Genomic DNA, 19,455 nt, shown 5'->3' with positions numbered 1-19,455 from the left:
GAGCCAGGTTCGCATATTCGCTGCCGTCCGGGGATGCAGCCGCACCAACCTCGTATTCGGACAACGATCACGAATTTTTGCCATCTCAAAAGGACATCTGTAAGCATCGCGTGCTATCATTGAAATCATAAAAAGAGCTATATACAGGTCATAAATTATATACAATATGGTTCCTTCAAGTATGCGTAAGATCATAATGTCACATCCTCGTAGGTTTCTCATCCCTCCACTCACTCAACCACGACTAAATTTGCTCTTTAGCCAATTCACTGTAGATTGTCTCTTCGGTTCTTCTGAATTTATCTCCATAGGTACAGCATGCCCTGTTGCTGGCGATGATCCGGCTATAGCAGCATCAACTTGTCTAGAAGCATCGGCACGCATCGCATTCTTGTTCGATTCACCACCATCCAGTCTCTGTTTTTCCTTCATTTCTGCAATTATCCGCTCTACTTCGCGACGGTGTAGTTCTTCTTTGTATTGTGGCTTTAATTCCAGTGGCTTGGTGTCCTCGATACGCATACGCAGGAACGGTCGCTCGTCGTTGTCGTTCGTCTCTGGCTCTGGGTTCCGTGTCACCTGAAGTGTGAAGAGTCAGTTCTCGTTACTCCGCAATCAGATTAATGTTGTTCTTTATCCATACGCACCAATTGGTATGGTATCAGTTTTGCACCAACCCATAAGCCGAAGATGCCACCGAAGAGGAGCGACAACACTCTGCCTCGCGTTCGTGCAGCGTCCGATCTTATGTATGGTCCCCGAGTACTCATAATAATGGACACTAGTCAAAGACAAACAAACAGATTTCAAATTATTATGGTCGGCGCGGCGTTGAATGTATAAGTTCATTCAACTGGTCTCACCCCCAGTGGTTGGGACACTTTCTGTAACTTTAAATTCTAGCTTGACTTGCAATGATGCCCGACATCGATGACAAGCATGATGCTGTTCACACGAATGTTTTCCAGTGACGCCAATAATGATCTGCCTGCGATATTATCCCAGATTGCACCGCTCTATACTGAGTACTGCTTGAAGTTTAAACAATGCTGAACTTAAGTGGTACGTCTGACAATCAGCTGTACTTTCTAATCCGGCTTTATTCAGCAATATTAGGAATGGTCGGATTTATGGAACTACCTCGCAGCATATACATTCGGCAAATGATTAAAATGCCGTGAAAAATGCAATTAATCGCGGTACCGCATGGAAAGCTACAGTTCAGCTACATGCAAGCTTCATACACCTTTCCATAATATCCCGTTAATTCGACTTACGACTGTTGCCATTATTATATTAGTATAATGTCAGTTAAATTCAAATATTGCATGTCAGAACTCCAGGTTTAAAATGCAATGAAATCCTAAAAAACACCATTTTACATACCATACAGTACAATACAATACAATACAATACAATGATACCTATTTCAGTTGAGCCCATTCCTCAATTTCGCTAAAATCGAGCGGCTCCCACTCCAGTTGATCCGGACTAGCTCCCCGCATCTTTGCCCACAGAATATCGCTATCGAAGTAACACAAAAATCCACCTCGCCCACCAGCGGATGCTGTAATTCGATAGAGCGGATGTCCCAATGTCTCGTGTGCCTGTCGCAACGGTATGAACAGGAGATTGTTTTCCATGCAATAATCCTCTACGACGTCTTTGAACGTGCTTTCAGCGATGGCATCTTGCTGCGCAGGTTCAGCCTGAGGTACAGACTTCGACGACCGTGGAAGTGAATCGGTTTTTCGTTCGGATTTCGATCTGCGCGGCTCCACTGCAGGTTCAACGATTGGTTTGAGTTCTGCGGCTGCTTGAGGACCGAGATATGCAGCTTGATTTATCAGATTGAGACCTTTCGCAAACGCCGATCGAATCCCGGGCGAATCCCGTACGTCTCGCGGAAATTGATCTTGCCAAAATTTATACCACTCATTCACCTCCGCGAAGTCAGGTTGCTCTGACGTCAACCATAGAAACAGAACATCCCACCATTTCGGGAAAAACTCTGCTTCCATCAACGTGCTGAACTTGCTTGACTTGAAATATCGACGCCATTTGAAGGCAGCCGTTAATGCGTCTAGTTGCTGATCGGCAGGATTGACTTGGAAGTCTGCACGTAGGAGGCCGACTAATTTAGGATAGATGTGTCGCATTACCATTGACTCCAAGTCTTTGCCAAAAACTTCTTTCCATGCGTCCAGGCCATCGATAACACCCTTAGAAACATCCCAATCTCGCATTACTGAACTGAATTTATGCCGAACGTCACCTACGACAGTCTTCAAGTGATCACCCAGTAATGGCATCCATGGAAATATCCACTGGTGTGGCTGTGACGATACTTGTCGTTTCCGTGGATTCCAATCTGTTACCGCGGAATGAAGTCGTGGTAGTACTATTTGCTCGAGAAGCTGAGATTGTATAAATGGCGGGAGAAGACTCTGCCAATCTTCAAACAGTAGCACCAGTGAGGATGGCTCATGCACATCCCATTCACTCTGCATAGCACGTCTAACTTGCGGGAGCCAGATTTCAGCCATCATACTTTCAAAAAGGGTTGCCCTGTTTTTGGCTGCCATGTGACGCTTGCGGTGAAGGTATATGTCGTCCGCGGATGCCACATTCTCTGTGCCATCTTTCGTGCTCTCTCGTCGATGAACTCTGAGGATTGTCTGCCATCTAATAAAATTCTCTTTGAGATAGGTATGGTCGGTGAGAGGATCCCAGGAAGCGATTAATTGGCGTAATATTGGATTGAGAGCTGCGACAGCTACATCATCAAGCCTAAACTTTTCAACCTCTTCCGGGTACTGAAATTGAAGTATTTCAAGTTGCATGCTGACTTCTTCTAGTCTAGCTAGAGGAACTTTCCCAGCATCTACACTTTCTTGGGCCATAGCCTGGAGCTTATGAGCGATCTCTATAATCCTTGCTAGTCGATCAATCTTCTCGTTCTCGTTATCAACATCTGTTGTGATGCGGCGCTCTTCCATGGCAATCCACTTTCTCCGACTTTGTAGAGACTGCCACTCGTCCGCATACATCTCAAGATCGCGTCGAGCTAGTTCTGCTAGTCTGGCGTTCTCAGCTTCCTCCGTAGAGGGCACATCAATACTCTTAAAATCTGACATATCAGATAGTACTTTGGCTTCCGAGCCCGTCATGTCAATGACGTTCTTCCATAATTGAGGCACGGGCAGACCAGACGCCTCGATTTCTTCAACAGTTCGGTAGGTGACCTTCGGTTTTCGTCTCACCGGCTCTTGCTTTCGTCGTGACTTCGTGCGCGAAGCGCCATCCACCTTCTCTTCCTCTTCGCTACTCACAACGTTCTCTCCGCGTCGTCTGGCTTCATCAATAGCTTGCTTAGTCTTTTCCTTCATTCCCCCGAGGCCCAATCGTCCTGCCCTGATCTTTTGTTCAATGGGATTCAATATGCCACGACCATCAGCACCGAGACCTCGTCCCTCAACATATCCCATCTTTGCAAACATGGATGCACCTTTGCCATACGACCCAGTCACTCCACTGCTAGACTTCCCACCACGCTGTCGTGCGGCAAGAAATGACTGACGTGGCGCCGATCCAGGCTGCTCTGATCCCGCTCTACTGTTAGTCGTACTGTCAGCTGCCGGCGACGCAGATCCAGAGATGCCCATCTTCATAGACTCCTCTAGCGGGTTTGTCGGAGTGCTTGCACTGGCCGCAAAGCTTACCCCGCGGTAACGCATGGATTTTGAGAAGATCCCGCTTTGGTTCTCTTCGTAGTCGTCAGCATCTTCGTCGGCTAGCTTGGGGCGTTGAAATCCGCCTAGACCCCTTCGAAAGCTTGAAATCTCAGGGTCTGAGTCTGAGTCTGATGAGGATGACATTATGTATTGTCGTCCGTATGATCTACTGTTGCTGGCGTATGACGGGTAAAAATTATGTTGGTTGAAGTATATCAACGCCATCGAGACGCGATGAACCGTGGCGCATGTGGCGGTGCTACTACACAATACACGTCAACTACGCGTGACCCACGAATCGACAAACATTAAACAATTAAGACAAAGGCTCTGCACACTCAGACTTGTTAGGTAGTCACACTTGCCAATTAGTGTTAGAATGAACAATTACTATGACATTGACGACATTCTTACTGATGGACAAGTAAGTCCGCGTTGTTCGTTAACGGATGAAACTAATATGAACTAATAGAAAATCCCCGCTGTATTCCAGCTAACGGTGCCGGGAATGGGCTACCTAGAACACGGACGCAATACTAGCACAGATGTACTTATTTTATATTACCTCGTTGATGCTAGCGATTTAACAGTTTATCTATAGATCAAGGAAGGAGCACGAATTGAACTACCACTGTGGATGGCTGAAATCCTAGCAATCGGGTGTGTCTAAATGGATGCGTGTCGTCGCTTACTTTAATACTAACATAGGACATAAATGTAGCGGCATATCAGACGAATTACCAACTGGGTTTATCACTGTGTCAACGCCAGCGCCATTCAGTAACAAAGTTCTCAATGCGCTTAGCGCAAACCCGGTGAACGTCGACTTGCGTGGACAGAGTATGCAGTTTTATAAACTTGCTGAACGGTGGCTTGCCATGACAGGCGATGACGGGTTATTGGATACAATTATGGACGTATGTGGCCCGAATTATGGTTCTGTTTGAGGCTAAATCAATTGCTGCTGCTAATGGTTTGTAGACGTTTAAAGCTCGTGCGGCGATAGTGAATGATCATGCGCATAACACACGAAGCGCGTTGATGACTGATAGATCTGAATTTTTGGGAACGTTGGATGACACGGAGATTAAATGTGAGCGAATATCTTGACTTGGTAGTGGCCGCGCTGACAAGTTGATGTATAGTATTCAAGGCAGCGCAAGAAGCTTCTAAAGATTTGAAGAAATGGACAAGTATGAAGAAGTAACCCACGAAGGTAGAGTTTATGGCATGGCGTAGTCGTAGTACAGCATGGCTATTGCTACGGCGTTATTGTTGCATATTTCGGTTGTCTAATAAGCATTTTATGGATTCCTGCTATACAATAGTCGGTGACGATTTGATTGTCGCAATTCCATCTGGTTCGATGTCGTCGTAGTTTAACCGACGACTATATATGCATTCTCATGGAATCAGTCCGCAAATCGGACTGAAACTGTTCCGATACCAAGTAACACCTATTTAATATTGAAAGGGGAGAAATAGTCTGTACTACAGTGACGTAGTCCCCTACCCTCATTGTCTCCGACAAAAGGGAGTGTGGGCACTATTATTGCGGGTGGGATCGCAGTGTAATTCCCTTTGACCTTTTTGTTTATTACACATAGCAAGGACGTGGTACATGTAGCAGTGATCTTCACAAGTAATTTCCACGGCCTATCTATTGTCGTCCTTCACGTGCAGTTAGCGCTCAGAAAATATATATGTAACAATCTGTTTTGAAATTATTCGTAACAATCCAAATGCCGGAAATATTAAATACTCGCAAAATGCGTACAAAAACGTAAATGACGATAACGTGACAGTCAAACAAGAATTATAGTACATAGCAAACAAAATTCCCACTTTTTTAGTTTACCCAAAGATCCGCGTCATCCACCACTCCATTGCCAAAGTTCCACACCAAACTACTGCCCATAACAAAGAAAATGTTAGCTAAAAGTTGCCTCTAAATGTATCTAATATCTGACTGCCAAATCCCCGGCCTTGTGTCGCCGCAGTATCCGTCGGTGCTGTTTGACCACCTTCACCACCACCACCACCACCACCACCACCACCACCACCACCACCGGTGGCTGCACCCGCAGTTTCTGTATTCGCTCCCCCCATGCCGGTAACCTGTCCGGTGCCGAATGCCGAGAGACTCGCCATGCCTTGAGTGCGCGTACGTTCCCACCACCATTCTGGAATGCGCCAGTTCCGTCCGGGGAGGACTTCGCGTGTCCAGAGCACGCCGACAAGCCAGCCTGTAAACGCGCAGATGAGACTTCCTGGCATTTGCGCGAGAGCAACTTGCACGGAGAGGATGTACACGAATATTTTATCTGACAAAGTGATCGCGTGCGATGTCGATGAGGATGGCTCCGATGAGGATGATGACTGCGACTCTGCAGATTCTGTGGATGGCGGGCCGGATGAGATGCGGAACTTGTAGACAGATGGGATCATGTCGTGATAAAGCGCCAACGCAGCAAATATTATTGGCGTAGGGCCGGGGGGCAGGTAGTTTGCACTATAAGAGGGGACGATTTTGAGAAAAATGAGAATGCATGGCGCCAGCAGGAATGTGAAGGCATAAGATAGTATCATCATTGACTAATAATTAATTAGTTTAATTTAACAGCAATTAGTACGAAACGGTACATACCGCATACTTTCGACTGCCGAGCATCCGCTCGATAACTCGTAAGTTGTATACTAAGAGCGATGCGAACAGGACCTCCGATTCATTCAGGTAAACGAATTGCCACACAATTAACCGCCACCATTGTCCTGAATCGTTAAATGCGGTTCGCGTATCCATAAGATATATGTACTACTTACCCCAGCCCCATATATGCGGAACTAGTTGCAGAAAGAAGTAGTGCTTGATCCCTGCTATCGAGGAGATAATCGACACACTAACAGTGATTGTAATGAATAGCTTCGATATTGGCGCATTTTTAAAACCAGGCGGCGTAGCTGCAAACATCCTTCGTTATAATTGTAGTTCTTGTGTATTCAAGAATTCGTGGCCGCGAAATCTGATCCCAATGAATTGAGATGACGTCGCTCGTGGTTGAACGTCGACAGGCTACGTGTACAATTCTCTCTATCGCAGGTCGCAACGAATGTCAGAAATGTGACCTGCTGCTGCCACAGTTAAGTGAACAGTTAAATTCGAGTTACGAAATACAGATGTAAATGATGCCCGAGCTTGTGATCGAATGCCTGGTAGCAGTTGGGAATGGTATCATCAAATAGATCAGCCGCGGAAAGGGTTCCGGCCCCGACGTACGTCTAATCTCGGTTGACGACGGACGAAGGTGAGTGGTACTGTAGTGACACGCGTCACATCTCAACGTGGCCACTTTATTGAATTATACAAATTCTCATAAGTATACAGTCATAATCCCTAAAAGACAATATCTGCATCCGTCCAAGTTGTTTGAAACAGATTGCCGACAGCCCAGATTTGTGAAAGTGATGTCAGCTCACTCTCGCTCCAACTATCAACTTTCCGTTGACGTGTCTGCATTGACCAGTTAATGCTGGTTAGCATGTCACTAGCCGTCTGGGGCATTAAGGGAATGTAACGCCCGATTGGCTCAGGCAGTGAAGATCACATACTGTGAACGTACTTCGGAAGCCTGCATCGCCGAGTCATTAACAAGTGCACTCTCATTACGTTCAGTCATTCTTAACTTGTCGTATTCTCCAGCAAAACTGCACAGACAGAGAGCATTAGTTCAACCAAGCTCGAGCATTATGCAGGGTCTGATTTCTGATTAGCTTGCCGTCACCTACTTTTGGAACTCGCTTCTAACGGTTTCCCACTTTGGGTTCCGCGGTAAATAATTGGTGAACAACAGTGAGTGCTGTGTACTGGCGATTATATACTAAATTTAGCGATGGCGACAATGTTTTGGCTTATAAACAGTCTCGCCGAACCATCTACAAGTAGCAAGGCTGTTGGTTAGAATTTATCTCAGCAAGTTTGTTTTAGTTCCGACATTCACTGCTACTGACTCGGCGAGTTGCTGGCCGTTCATCTTTTGTAAGAGCCCAATCGAAGGTCAAGTTCGTCAGCCAGTGGTGGATGAATCTGCAACGCATGTATCGCTTAAAAATGAAGTGTATTACTCCATCAGAAAGTCGAAGCCATTGATAACTATCGTATATTTTATGGTACTGGCTCTTGACCGCAGTACAGCTGTGAGAACAGGATAGCACGTGACTTGCCGTCAGAATTCATATATGATAAGATCAATGGAGTATCAATGGGAAGTAAACGCAGGAAAATTGAGGCTTCCAGTAATATGACTACATGTTTTTGGAATAGAGCCAGCCTGTGTTCAGGTTTGTGCACCCGTCAGCTTGGAAACTTGTGTAGATGGGTGGTTTCGGTGCATCCACTCATGAAAACTGAGCGACGGTCGGGCAAGTATCTGTCTAAGGCAGTCTCCACCTGGATATTGGCCCCTGGTTGACGTTTTAGTCTCGGTTATGATATCGCCCTCGATCGAGTTAGAGGACTCAGCCATTTCTGGTACGATTGTAGATGGACTTGCGTGGTTGCACGCAACGCCACCTGGATATCTGTCGCTTGCGTCAATACACTCTATAAGGAACTTGAAACTGTGCAACCCCTTCGCTATTTTGTTAAAACAGATTATATATACGACGATATACACACAAGTTATACGCAAATGCTCTGAACGTCCCAGTCACCATCTTCCGGTCATAACTTAGGCAAGGAATCTCTTCTCAGCCTCCTTCCAGTTAACAACGTTCCAAATGGCCTTGAAGTAATCCACCTTGACGTTCTTGTACTGCAAATAGTAAGCGTGTTCCCAGGCGTCGATGCCGACCAGCGGGATGTAAGGGGCAGTGACGGGATCCTGGTTCGCCTTATTGATGATCTCGAGATCGCCAGAGGTGCTGTCCTTTACAATCCAAGTCCATCCGGATCCCTGAATCGCCGCCAACTATAATCTCCGATTAGCATGTCCAGCTCGTTCTCCACCATTGCTCAAATTACCACAACGACGAAATTCTCGTACCTGAGCATTAACAGTACCCATCAACTTATCATAACTCCCATACTTGCCCTCTATAGCCTTCGAAAGTGGGCTTTTCGGTCCAAGCAATTCGCCACCGCCTGCGCTCTTGGGCGCCAAATTCTTCCAGAAAAGCGAATGGTTGATATGACCGCCGCCGTGGAAGTTGATGAGCGACTGAAGTTCGATTTGCGACTTGATGTCGGACGTGGAATCGAACTTTTCGATGGCTGTGTTGTAACCATTGACATAAGTTTGGTGGTGCTTGGTGTAGTGCAGCTATCGTGCGTTAGTTACTACAAGGAAAGCCGAGATTTTGTCCGTTAGAGACACGGCACCAATTAGGCGCTTATAGGTTCGAATACAATTAAAAAAAAGACCGACCTCCATGATCTGGCCGGAGATATACGGCTCCAACGCACCAAAATCGTAGTCAAGATCAGGAAGCGTCGCCTTTCCGCGGGCATACACGGCGGAGGAAGAGCGAGTTGACATCATCGCCCGACGAGCAGCCGAAGTACGAAGCAAAGACATCGCCATGATTTTCCGTATTCAACAAGTAATCAAACAAGATCAAATAAACCGTGCGCTGGGAGAATTAATTGCAAGCGAATCACACCGGCAGCACAAAAAATATATGTATAGGCAAGAGTGACCGAACAGAAGGGGGCCGGGGTGGAGGAAGTCGATGAACGATGACGGAGGCCGCGGCTCGGCCAAGGGTGTCGGACTATGCCCAATCGCTCGCGTTTGCTCCGACGTTGGCCATCCCATTTACCGACAGTCTCACAGCCGATGACTACGATCGTCCAAAATAGGACTCCACTACAGGCTGACAATTTACGCGTAAAACCTGAATGAAATTCCAAATTTTATTATATTTTTTATGTAAGTCTAAATCGGATGCTCCTAGAGACACTCGTATAAAGTTCTATAACAAAATACCTATGCAAAAATTTTGGCAATACTGAGCTGCGCCGTATATTATAGAAGAGGATATGTCCAGGGGCATATTACGATGTCTCATCTCATAACAAAGCTTTTGCACAGAAAGTTATGTAGGCTCCCCATTAAATTTAGTTGTGAACCTTTCAGATGAACAAACACTGACTAACATGGTAATTGTCTACTGGATTCAATACATTACATGGTGATCAATACAACAGTTATTATCTTACATCGAACCGCCACGGAGACGGAGGACAAGATGCAGGGTAGACTCCTTCTGAATATTATAATCAGAGAGAGTACGACCATCCTCAAGCTGTTTGCCGGCAAAGATCAATCGCTGTTGGTCTGGTGGAATACCCTCCTTATCCTGGATCTTGCTCTTAACGTTGTCAATAGTGTCGGAGGACTCGACCTCAAGTGTAATGGTCTTGCCAGTTAAAGTCTTGACAAAGATCTGCATACCACCGCGGAGACGCAGAACCAGGTGAAGTGTCGACTCCTTCTGGATGTTGTAGTCCGAAAGTGTTCGGCCATCTTCAAGCTGCTTGCCAGCAAAGATCAATCGCTGCTGATCTGGCGGAATACCCTCCTTATCCTGAATCTTGCTCTTAACGTTGTCGATAGTATCCGACGACTCAACCTCGAGTGTAATAGTCTTGCCAGTCAAAGTCTTAACAAAGATCTGCATACCACCACGGAGACGAAGGACTAGGTGGAGAGTAGACTCCTTCTGGATGTTGTAGTCAGAAAGAGTTCGCCCGTCCTCGAGTTGCTTTCCAGCAAAGATCAATCGCTGTTGGTCTGGCGGGATACCCTCCTTATCCTGAATCTTGCTCTTAACATTGTCGATAGTGTCAGAGGACTCGACCTCAAGTGTAATAGTCTTGCCCGTCAAAGTCTTAACAAAAATCTGCATGCCACCACGGAGACGAAGGACCAGGTGGAGAGTAGACTCCTTCTGGATATTGTAATCAGAAAGGGTACGACCATCTTCAAGCTGCTTGCCGGCGAAAATCAATCGCTGCTGGTCTGGAGGAATGCCCTCCTTATCCTGAATCTTGCTCTTGACGTTGTCAATAGTATCCGAAGACTCAACTTCTAGTGTGATGGTCTTGCCCGTCAAGGTCTTGACAAAGATCTGCATGCCGCCACGGAGACGAAGGACAAGGTGGAGAGTAGACTCCTTCTGGATGTTGTAATCGGAGAGGGTACGGCCATCTTCAAGCTGCTTACCAGCAAAGATAAGTCGCTGCTGGTCTGGAGGAATACCCTCCTTATCCTGAATCTTGCTCTTAACATTGTCGATAGTGTCAGAGGACTCGACCTCAAGAGTAATGGTCTTGCCCGTCAAAGTCTTAACAAAAATCTGCATGCCGCCACGGAGACGAAGGACAAGGTGCAGAGTAGACTCCTTCTGGATGTTATAGTCGGAAAGAGTTCGACCGTCCTCGAGTTGCTTGCCAGCAAAAATCAATCGCTGCTGGTCCGGAGGGATACCCTCTTTATCTTGAATTTTGCTCTTGACATTATCAATTGTGTCAGAGGATTCAACCTATGTGATATTGTCAGTATTCGTACATTCCAGTGCGTGCACCGCCATCAATCGGACGGTGGCGTGAGTGCAGCAACCTACCTCAAGGGTGATGGTCTTTCCAGTGAGAGTCTTAACGAAAATCTGCATTTTAATGTAATTCAATTAAAGCAGAAATGTAAAATGTTGAATGGAAGTGAATTGATGGAATATCCAATGACGAGAGTGCAAGGTATGAAATGGTAGATGAGAAAGAGGTCGGTGGCGGGCAGCTGGGCTTATTTATAATTGATTTCGCCTCTCTGTTGTCACCGCGGCGCGTCGGCCGGCGCACGACCCTAACAATACGGTATTAGTCATGCTAACTGGTGTATTTTATGGCATAAACGGGTCACTTACATCTAGATAAAGGTTTAAGCGTTACGTAATTGTGGTGGCAAAAGCTATCTTTGCGGCACAGCCGAGGCGGGGTAAATAGCCGATTCCATGCGATTCTTCGCATCATTGCTTGACTCAGCCACAACACATTGTATGTAGTTAAGGTGTAACAGGCGCAACACTGTGCAATTGTGCTCTCACGGGCGTCACCGTGCGTGGCGGCGCATGCAACAATGCGTGCTATCAAAGTCATGCGTTCTTGCCACCTGAGGGTATGAATTGGGTTTGTCCTGCTTATTCTCAGAGTAGTGGCATTGCAGGGATATTCTGGAATCGCGTTCCAACTGAAATCTAAATATTAGAATATAAGCATTGAAGTTGTTTCTAGAGTGCAATGGTAATTAATTGTTAACCGGGCAGTGCTGTGAACAAGGACGCCAGATACTGGGAGATATATGAATTAAACATGTATAATTATTACCATGGCCGCCGATCGTTCACTGTAAAAGTCTCAACACGCCAAGCATTGTTATTCAAGCGACGTTTCTATTGCGCACTAGCTATTTTTTACAGCCGACATGGCAACAGTCATAAATTGGCAATTCATGGTGAGCATATGGAATATGTTGTGCATTATCAGGCTCACACGTCTCGACACATCTGCCATAACCGAGGCAGATTGCCTTGTTGATCTACGATTTATTCACAGTTTATGGCTGTTGTTTCCGTTTCAGGCTGGGCATATTCAGGACGACGGCATCTTTTCTTTTGTCTGGTGTCAATCAATCGTTTATGAGCGCTGGATACAATATAGAAGCGGTTCGAGGTTGAGCATTAGAGGCGTTGGCTGGCAGGCGCCACCTACGTCATGGCACAATGTCTCTGGGCGCCCCTGCAAAATTCTCATCGTCAGTGCTAACAATCCGATTGACCGCCGCTGTGACAAAACAGAGCACGACAGGACAAAAACTGGACACAGCCTTACATGAAGTGGGCTTGCGGACAAGTATTGAGTGCCTAAGAGCGGACATGTCCTTCGTATTGCGTCTGCGATTGTCCTGACACGGTTTGCCTTTGCTGTAAATTATCGAGAGGTCTTTGAGGGATCTCGAGGACTCTCGAGGACCCTTAGCGATCGTTCGTGCATACGAAGGCAATTGATTAATTTTATACATGCTGTTCGTCGGTCTCCTTTTTAAAATGCCGTTCGAATTGACAGAAGCGAAACTATCCACGCGGCAGCCATGGTCCGGCACGAGATGACTAAATCTTCCCCACGTTGCCGCACCATGTGACGCTGTCTTCCGCGTTCTTCGCGACTTGCGCTTCATCGCTTTCTCCCATTTTAGCAACCCTGTGAGAAGGGTTGCCCTGAGCCCTGAGGGTCAGGCCCCGTGATTTATGCATCCATCCGGCTATGACGAGCATTCGCCCAGTTGTTGCCTCATCTGCTCGTAGGAAGAATGCCCAGGGTCTGCGCCTACGAGAAACGTCCTCATGATCTGCCGAGCCTAAGACTAATTTGGGCTCCCCTGTATAAATACTCTCCTGCTCCTGAAGATCTGCGTTACTACTACTACTATTACTCCTCCTCCACTGACTCTGAACAACATTCAGTCCAAGCATGTCCTCTGATTTTACTATTACTACTCCTTCAAATCAACGCTGCTTCATTCTTGACCTGCCCGCCGAACTACTTGAATACATTCTCAAACTCGTCCACAGCGATGACACCGGCCTCGATGGCATGCGCATTCATCTCACCCGCCGTCTGGCGCTCTTCAAGAAGAATGTGCTGCCTGTCTGCCGCCGATTTCACGACGCCGGTCTGATCGCGCTTTACTCCCACGTCCATATCGGTCATCCCCGGGCATTCGATGTTTTTCGATATGAGTTGCAAAAAAATCAGGCATTAGGGCCTGTGGTGCGATGCCTTGATTGTACGTGTCTTTTGGTTTTGTTACCGTGATTTTGATCTTATTGTGGTGGCGAATGACTGACAAATAATGCTAGTCTCTGACTTCACGTCGATCGGTCTTGGCCGCACCCGGCGAATGAACCGCGAAATCCAGATGGTGACCACGACCACCATAACCGACGTGCTCACGCAGACTCCAAATCTGCGCGAGTTCCTTGTTTCTGAGTCCATTGAGGACGACATTGGCAAGAGTGTGCTTGACACTTTGTTCGCTCTCCCGTTTCTCGAGGCGATCGATTTCTGTGGTGCGTCCGGCTCCACCTTTACGCACTCCTTCTCCACTGTCCAATTTACTATGTCGCTCTCGAATCTGACCAGAGTCTCACTACACGAATGTGTCTCCCTTCCCTCGAGTGTATTTGAGAAGCTTTTGCCGCAGCTCGACAATTTACTAAGACTAGACCTGACGCACACTCAAGTGTCAGGCACAGCACTACAAGCCATCCCACACACCGCCCGGCTAACACATCTCTCTCTCGCCAAATGCCGTTCTCTCACCGGCAAGGAAATTCTGAAATTTCTCACGGCCCACCCTGCGATGACATACTGCAAATGGCTGTCTTTGCAATGGACCGACATTTCTGCCGACCAGCTGACCTTCTTGCTCGAAGATCTGCCAGCTTCAGTTAAGCATCTCAATTTGTATGGCCTCCCGGTGGAAGACTCGCACTTGTCGTTGCTACCTTCCGACCTTGAAGAACTTTCTCTTGGCTACGCCGACCTCGAACCTGACACCATCATCGAGCACTTCGGCACGCCCAAGAGGCCCCAACTGCGCTACCTCGACTTAACTGGCAACCCCCACATGAATGTCTGGACAGTCGGCGACATGCGCCTCCTCCGCTCTTGTTCTGACGTACAGACGTGGGAATTCGACGCGCAGCAGGTTTTGACAAAAATGGCTGATGCACGAATGCCGGGCTACACCATCGTGCTAGGCCAGGGGCGACGCGGCTGGATCTTCAAAGGACACAGCGCGTTGGAAGGTGTCCACAATTGTTCGTTTACCGTCTCACTGCATTCTACTGCGACATATTATCCTACTGGTTCTGCGCCTTCGTGCTGCCAACATGTGCTCGGTATGGATATGGGGAATTCTGACGCGTGGGCGGGAGTGAGTAGGAAAATTGACTGTTCTGGGAAGGAGTACGGCGGGGGCTTGGAAAGGGGGATATACTTATACTATGCATATCGTACTAAGTAATGACCAACAACAGGACCAAACGATTGGAAGTATTTCGGTGTACGGGTGTTTGTTTTGTGTAAATATGGGTTTTTCATCGGACAGGGATGGTGTTTTTAGCATTTTGTATCGGGTGAATTTACAAAGGGTATATAGGAAGTTTAGTCATAATGTCTTGTATTAATGTATTGTTAATTCATTCGGTAGGGTAAATGTATTATGAATAAAGTTAACTTATATGAAATTAGCTATGATATTTATATGCAGTAGGGCATTTTGCAGTACTGGAGCGCAAGCATGTCAACGCTGCACATGACCAGCCGCACGATAATCATATACAGTATGTTTCTTGACGGGGAAACTTTATTTTGTCGGACCCGTGCTTGGATCATGACGAGAACTCACTCATTTGGAAAAGGGATGGTGATGAATACTCACGGTTGGTGCGGATGTAGCGTCTAGCAAGGATGGACGAAACCGTTGGTTGTTAGATTGGACTTATTGCATTGTTATATTCGCCAGGAAACGGATCACATGCCCCAGTCAATGTCGGTCGACTTTGATGAACGAACCAATGTTTCCAAATGCTATTATATTAGTCATTTGCGTTCGCAGAATTTAGATTGTCGATCTATGCTTCCTACAAGGCATTGTAAAATACTTGATGACGGACTTTAGCGCGGCTCTCCGACGGGGCAGACGGAGATAATTACACCACAGAACCTAGTATCAACTAGGTTTAGCAGGGGTGCACAAAAAATGCTTAGCTCTTATTACTGCCTTGTTGGTGTCCGAAATCGGCCTTAGGTCTTCTCGGACTCCGAATTAAAATATCACACGGTCAAAATTCGTGCCGACAAACTCGTCTAAGCATGATATCTACACACGACACCTAGAACTATTACCCAAGGTGTCCCGTCTGTTTATGTGCAAGAGCACAATGGCGGACCTCTCCGACTTTGTGCAGCACGACTCATTCGTGCCGGAGCTCAATTTCGACGGCGTCGATTTTGGCGCGCCGCCCGGCGAGCAATACATGATGCCAGACTTTTTCGATCCCTCTATTATCTTGTCCACGAATACTACCGGCAGCTATGTCAACAGTGGACGATCAGATATTGAAGCAGAGCAGGCCGGCACCGGCACGTCAGCCAGCGATGCATCCCCACCACAGTCGCTACACGCGATGGCCTCGTCATCATTAAATACTGAGAACGCGTGTGTTAATGTGAATCAGACTATCGGGCAAGAGCAGTATGCCGGACATATATACACGATTCCACAAATGCCGGTCCAGGAACGACAACACCAGTATAATCCGCAGCTGGACTACTTGCGCCACTATAGCTCCAGTCCGTCAGCAGCTTCAAACGTGACTACGCCAGCCAGCGGGACGACGACGACGACGACTGTGAGACCTTCCAAACGGCGTCCGCATCGCAAATCCAGAACGGGATGTCGGACGTGCAAGAAACGACGCGTGAAATGCGATGAGGTCCACCCGCGTTGCGGCAATTGTTCGCATCTCGGCCTCACGTGCTCGTTCCAGACCGCTGCGTCGATGCTGATGAACGACACCGCGATCGCGCGCACAGGCATAGGTGTTTGTGGACCGCCACGGTCAGCCCATATGCATGGGATGCGCGGGATAAATCCTGGTGCAGTGCATCCTGGTGATGACGCAACGTTTGCCTCGATGGCCGCAAGCGCAGTCTCAGGGTCTTCGGCCATGCTCGGACTAGGCACATCCACCGTCGCATTCAATCTCGAGGACTTGCGACTCATGCACGTGTATGCGACGACCGTGAATCTGACCATTATAAAGATGTCAGAAAACCAGGCGGATATATGGCAGCGATGTGTTCCTCAACTGGCGTTCCAGCACGCAGCGTTGATGCATGCGTTACTCGCGTTTTGCGGGTCGTATGTGGTTCGTCAGGAATATGCAGACGCGTCGCTCAAGGCGGTGATCGGTGAGCGCGCGGCGATGCATCGCAGCGAGGCTTTGAGAATCCTGCGGACTTTGTTGCAGTCCCCACTAAGCGCGGAAATGGCTGACCCCGCGCTCTTGACGGGGTATATACTCATGCTAGACTCGATCGCTAATGCGCCAACGATCACCGGCGCGAAGAAAGGCAACATGCCAACGACTCATACATCAACACAGTTTCTCACCGCGACGCCGTGGGTGCATCTCGTGCGCGGGATATGCTGCATTCTCAAGTCAGTGTGGCCGATTCAACCCGGGAGTATCATCCAGTCGATTTTAATCGACGACTTCTACGATTTACCCCTCCCGCGGTCGAAACTGGACTATAGCGCCTTTGCAAAAGATCTTCAGCCGTACTCTATCAAGAAGAACTTCGTCGTATCTGCGAAGCAACACATATTGTCGAATTCGACGACAACTCGACTAGGTGCGAAAAAGCCCGCAAAGGAGGACGAGTGGCTGTACAATGACGAGGACGACCTGGCAGATATTTACCCTGTGACGAGCACATCACCGTACGTTATCCCGTGCTTCATGCTCAGCAAGTTCAAGTCTGTGGCAGTGGCGGGACGATATAGAGTCATGTCACTTTTGTGCATCTCACTCGGATTGCTGGATGATAGGTTTTACGCCAAGTTCCACTCTACCGACGCCATAGCGCATCGATTGATTGCGGAACAGTATCGTGCATTGAAACGGTTCGCAAAGTGTACTTGCGACGACGTGTGGTGGTTGGAGAATTTGGCGGACGGGCTGGATATTGAGATTGCGCCGGGCACGGGCAGTTGAGACCAGCGCTGACTGGATACGTTGCATATCTGTGTATTTTAGGTGTATACTGGCTTTGAATGTCGGTATTTGGGATCGGTAGGATTTTTTCTGGTAGTACAGTTACTAGTAGGTACATACTCGCTATGTTAATATGGTATAGGGATCTCAAAATTAAGTGCGCTTGACAAATTTCTTGGGATTCTGCCACGTTGTAGCCCCGCCGTACAGTAGCAGCAATGCTTCTCTACGGTGCAAATCCCCCGTAGATTTTAAGCTCCTTTTTGGGGACAAAAGACTCCAACTATTTTCGCAGTATTGGGGGGTCTCGCGAGTTTTGTGTGTGTCTCGAACGTTGATATCGAGAATTGTTCGGGGTTAGGGATGCGAAGTGAAACTAGAGCCCATCATCAGAGACGGTTCGTTATAGATATCGTCATCCTTAATCTTCGATACGTGCGACTTATGATTCCGTCTGCAAGTTTTCGGAGATCGCTATGAGCACACCACATACTCGTATCGGCCTCGTTCTCTTTCCAAGACTCACTCAGCTTGATCTGACAGGTCCGGTCGAGGTCTTCGGTCGTATGCCGGAGGTAGAGATTGTCCTGTTGTGGAAAACTCTTTATCCGGTTCCATCCGATCGGGGAATGTGCATACTACCTACGGCCACCTTCGAGGATTGCGACAGCCTGGACGTGATTTGCGTCCCTGGAGGTCCTGGCCAAGTGGAGTTGATGGAGGACGAAGATACCCTGCAATTCCTCCGTCGGATCGCGCCAACTTGCAAGTTCGTAACGTCTGTTTGCACTGGCTCACTAGTCCTGGGTGCCGCAGGCTTGCTCAACGGCTATCGTGCAACGTCTCACTGGTCGTCAGTGGACCAACTCAGCCTACTTGGCGCGGATCCGGTCTCGGAGCGGGTCGTTCGCGACCGAAACCGTATTACGGGCGCTGGCGTGACGTCGGGCATTGATTTCGCCCTGGCTGTGGTGGCCGAGCTTGCGGGAGCAGACGTGGCTCAGGAAATCCAGTTGCAGATGGAATATGATCCCGAGCCACCCTACCAGGCCGGCTCGCCTCGTTCAGCACCACCGGCGCTCGTCACGACGACGCGGGAGAAACTCGCGTCGTTTATCGAACGACGTAGAGCGGTCACAGAGCGAGCGGCCAAACGGCTTGCCAATGTGCAACCCACGTAGGCGACAATTGCGGCACTTCGATACGACTGTACGGCGCCGCGCTGCTGCGGAGAAGACCAACTGCATATATCATGATGGGCGTAGTGCGAGAACTAAGGGCGATGGAGGATATCGAGCAAAGATTTCAAGAATCGAGATTTGACCTAATATAATTTTGGCGGCGGACGAGGACTTAGATAGGCGGAGAGGTGATAGGTTTCGCTTGTGACAGACAAAGGCTAGAAATAGAAAGGATCGCATAGGACGACTAGATATAAGAATGGGAAGTAGAACAAGTAGAAGACTCCAAAGCGTTTCACATAGAAATCTTTCGACAATAATGCCATCATCCGACAAGTCCGCAGTCCAGCAGCACCTGCTGTACCGTGATATCCTGTGTGTTCAAAAGTGATATTTTGGGAATTTATTTTACTTGATTTTGAGATGCTTCGGGTGATTCAAATGTGAAGTCACAGGATATTTATGTAAGGAAATTGTTTGCCGGCAGTGACGCGATGAGATCAGACTTGCTGATCCTGCACAGCCTCGGCAAAGCGCCCGTGGCTGGACTTGTGGGCTGAAATTGTTCCAGGCACAACAACCTTAATCCGTGTGGATGTAGGTTTGAGGTTTAAGTACAAAACATTGCTATGTGTTATGCCTAATGGTGACCACGGGTACATATAAACGCGAGCCTCACGCTACTGCTGCGCCTCGACGTT

General features: G+C 47.8%; 9 protein-coding genes across 9 annotated transcripts; 5 read left to right on the top strand and 4 right to left on the bottom strand.

Moving 5' to 3' along the window:
* Position 1: 1 nt before the first annotated feature.
* Positions 2 to 1,278, top strand: V1508DRAFT_421416 (uncharacterized protein). Its single transcript, XM_066940878.1, has 2 exons — positions 2 to 579; positions 648 to 1,278. Exons 1-2 carry the CDS (start codon positions 167 to 169, stop codon positions 841 to 843), a joined length of 609 nt encoding a protein of 202 aa, XP_066794537.1. The 5' UTR covers positions 2 to 166; the 3' UTR covers positions 844 to 1,278.
* Positions 1,268 to 3,931, bottom strand: V1508DRAFT_421414 (GC-rich sequence DNA-binding factor-like protein-domain-containing protein). Its single transcript, XM_066940877.1, has one exon. The coding sequence runs from the start codon at positions 3,876 to 3,878 to the stop codon at positions 1,425 to 1,427; it is 2,454 nt and encodes an 817-aa protein (XP_066794536.1). The 5' UTR covers positions 3,879 to 3,931; the 3' UTR covers positions 1,268 to 1,424.
* A 270-nt stretch (positions 3,932 to 4,201) lies between these two features.
* On the top strand, positions 4,202 to 5,305 carry V1508DRAFT_199819 (uncharacterized protein). The gene is made up of 5 exons (XM_066936197.1): positions 4,202 to 4,281; positions 4,336 to 4,394; positions 4,456 to 4,651; positions 4,716 to 4,827; positions 4,880 to 5,305. The coding sequence occupies exons 1-5, from the start codon at positions 4,243 to 4,245 to the stop codon at positions 4,939 to 4,941; spliced, it is 468 nt and encodes a 155-aa protein (XP_066794535.1). The 5' UTR covers positions 4,202 to 4,242; the 3' UTR covers positions 4,942 to 5,305.
* Positions 5,306 to 5,800: 495 nt separating this feature from the next.
* Positions 5,801 to 7,073, bottom strand: V1508DRAFT_373531 (uncharacterized protein; the record flags this gene model as incomplete). The annotated part of the gene is made up of 3 exons (XM_066937539.1): positions 6,558 to 7,073; positions 6,382 to 6,506; positions 5,801 to 6,329 (listed from the first exon to the last, which is right to left on the bottom strand). Coding segments are annotated over exons 1-3 (801 nt in total), but the record flags the coding sequence as incomplete, so codon positions are not given.
* A 1,272-nt stretch (positions 7,074 to 8,345) lies between these two features.
* V1508DRAFT_440691 (Manganese/iron superoxide dismutase) lies at positions 8,346 to 9,568 on the bottom strand. The gene is made up of 3 exons (XM_066942271.1): positions 9,158 to 9,568; positions 8,777 to 9,052; positions 8,346 to 8,701 (listed from the first exon to the last, which is right to left on the bottom strand). Exons 1-3 carry the CDS (start codon positions 9,311 to 9,313, stop codon positions 8,462 to 8,464), a joined length of 672 nt encoding a protein of 223 aa, XP_066794533.1. The 5' UTR covers positions 9,314 to 9,568; the 3' UTR covers positions 8,346 to 8,461.
* A 379-nt stretch (positions 9,569 to 9,947) lies between these two features.
* V1508DRAFT_440690 (ubiquitin-related domain-containing protein) lies at positions 9,948 to 11,405 on the bottom strand (the record flags this gene model as incomplete). The annotated part of the gene is made up of 2 exons (XM_066942270.1): positions 9,948 to 11,276; positions 11,358 to 11,405. 2 exons carry the CDS (start codon positions 11,403 to 11,405, stop codon positions 9,948 to 9,950), a joined length of 1,377 nt encoding a protein of 458 aa, XP_066794532.1.
* Positions 11,406 to 13,111: 1,706 nt separating this feature from the next.
* Positions 13,112 to 14,953, top strand: V1508DRAFT_199469 (uncharacterized protein). The gene is made up of 2 exons (XM_066936194.1): positions 13,112 to 13,573; positions 13,647 to 14,953. The coding sequence occupies exons 1-2, from the start codon at positions 13,258 to 13,260 to the stop codon at positions 14,813 to 14,815; spliced, it is 1,485 nt and encodes a 494-aa protein (XP_066794531.1). The 5' UTR covers positions 13,112 to 13,257; the 3' UTR covers positions 14,816 to 14,953.
* Positions 14,954 to 15,620: 667 nt separating this feature from the next.
* On the top strand, positions 15,621 to 17,741 carry V1508DRAFT_421398 (uncharacterized protein). The gene has a single exon (XM_066940876.1). The coding sequence runs from the start codon at positions 15,720 to 15,722 to the stop codon at positions 17,571 to 17,573; it is 1,854 nt and encodes a 617-aa protein (XP_066794530.1). The 5' UTR covers positions 15,621 to 15,719; the 3' UTR covers positions 17,574 to 17,741.
* V1508DRAFT_421396 (class I glutamine amidotransferase-like protein) lies at positions 17,638 to 19,252 on the top strand. The gene has a single exon (XM_066940875.1). It carries the CDS (start codon positions 18,050 to 18,052, stop codon positions 18,752 to 18,754), a length of 705 nt encoding a protein of 234 aa, XP_066794529.1. The 5' UTR covers positions 17,638 to 18,049; the 3' UTR covers positions 18,755 to 19,252.
* Positions 19,253 to 19,455: the final 203 nt, after the last annotated feature.

This window comes from Lipomyces doorenjongii (genome assembly GCF_038497915.1).
Source record: "Lipomyces doorenjongii strain NRRL Y-27504 unplaced genomic scaffold V1508scaffold_43, whole genome shotgun sequence".
In the NCBI taxonomy this organism is placed as follows: Eukaryota; Fungi; Ascomycota; class Lipomycetes; order Lipomycetales; family Lipomycetaceae; genus Lipomyces; species Lipomyces doorenjongii.
The sequence above is the reverse complement of the archived record's forward strand: the minus strand, read 5'-3'. Positions and strand labels throughout refer to the sequence as shown.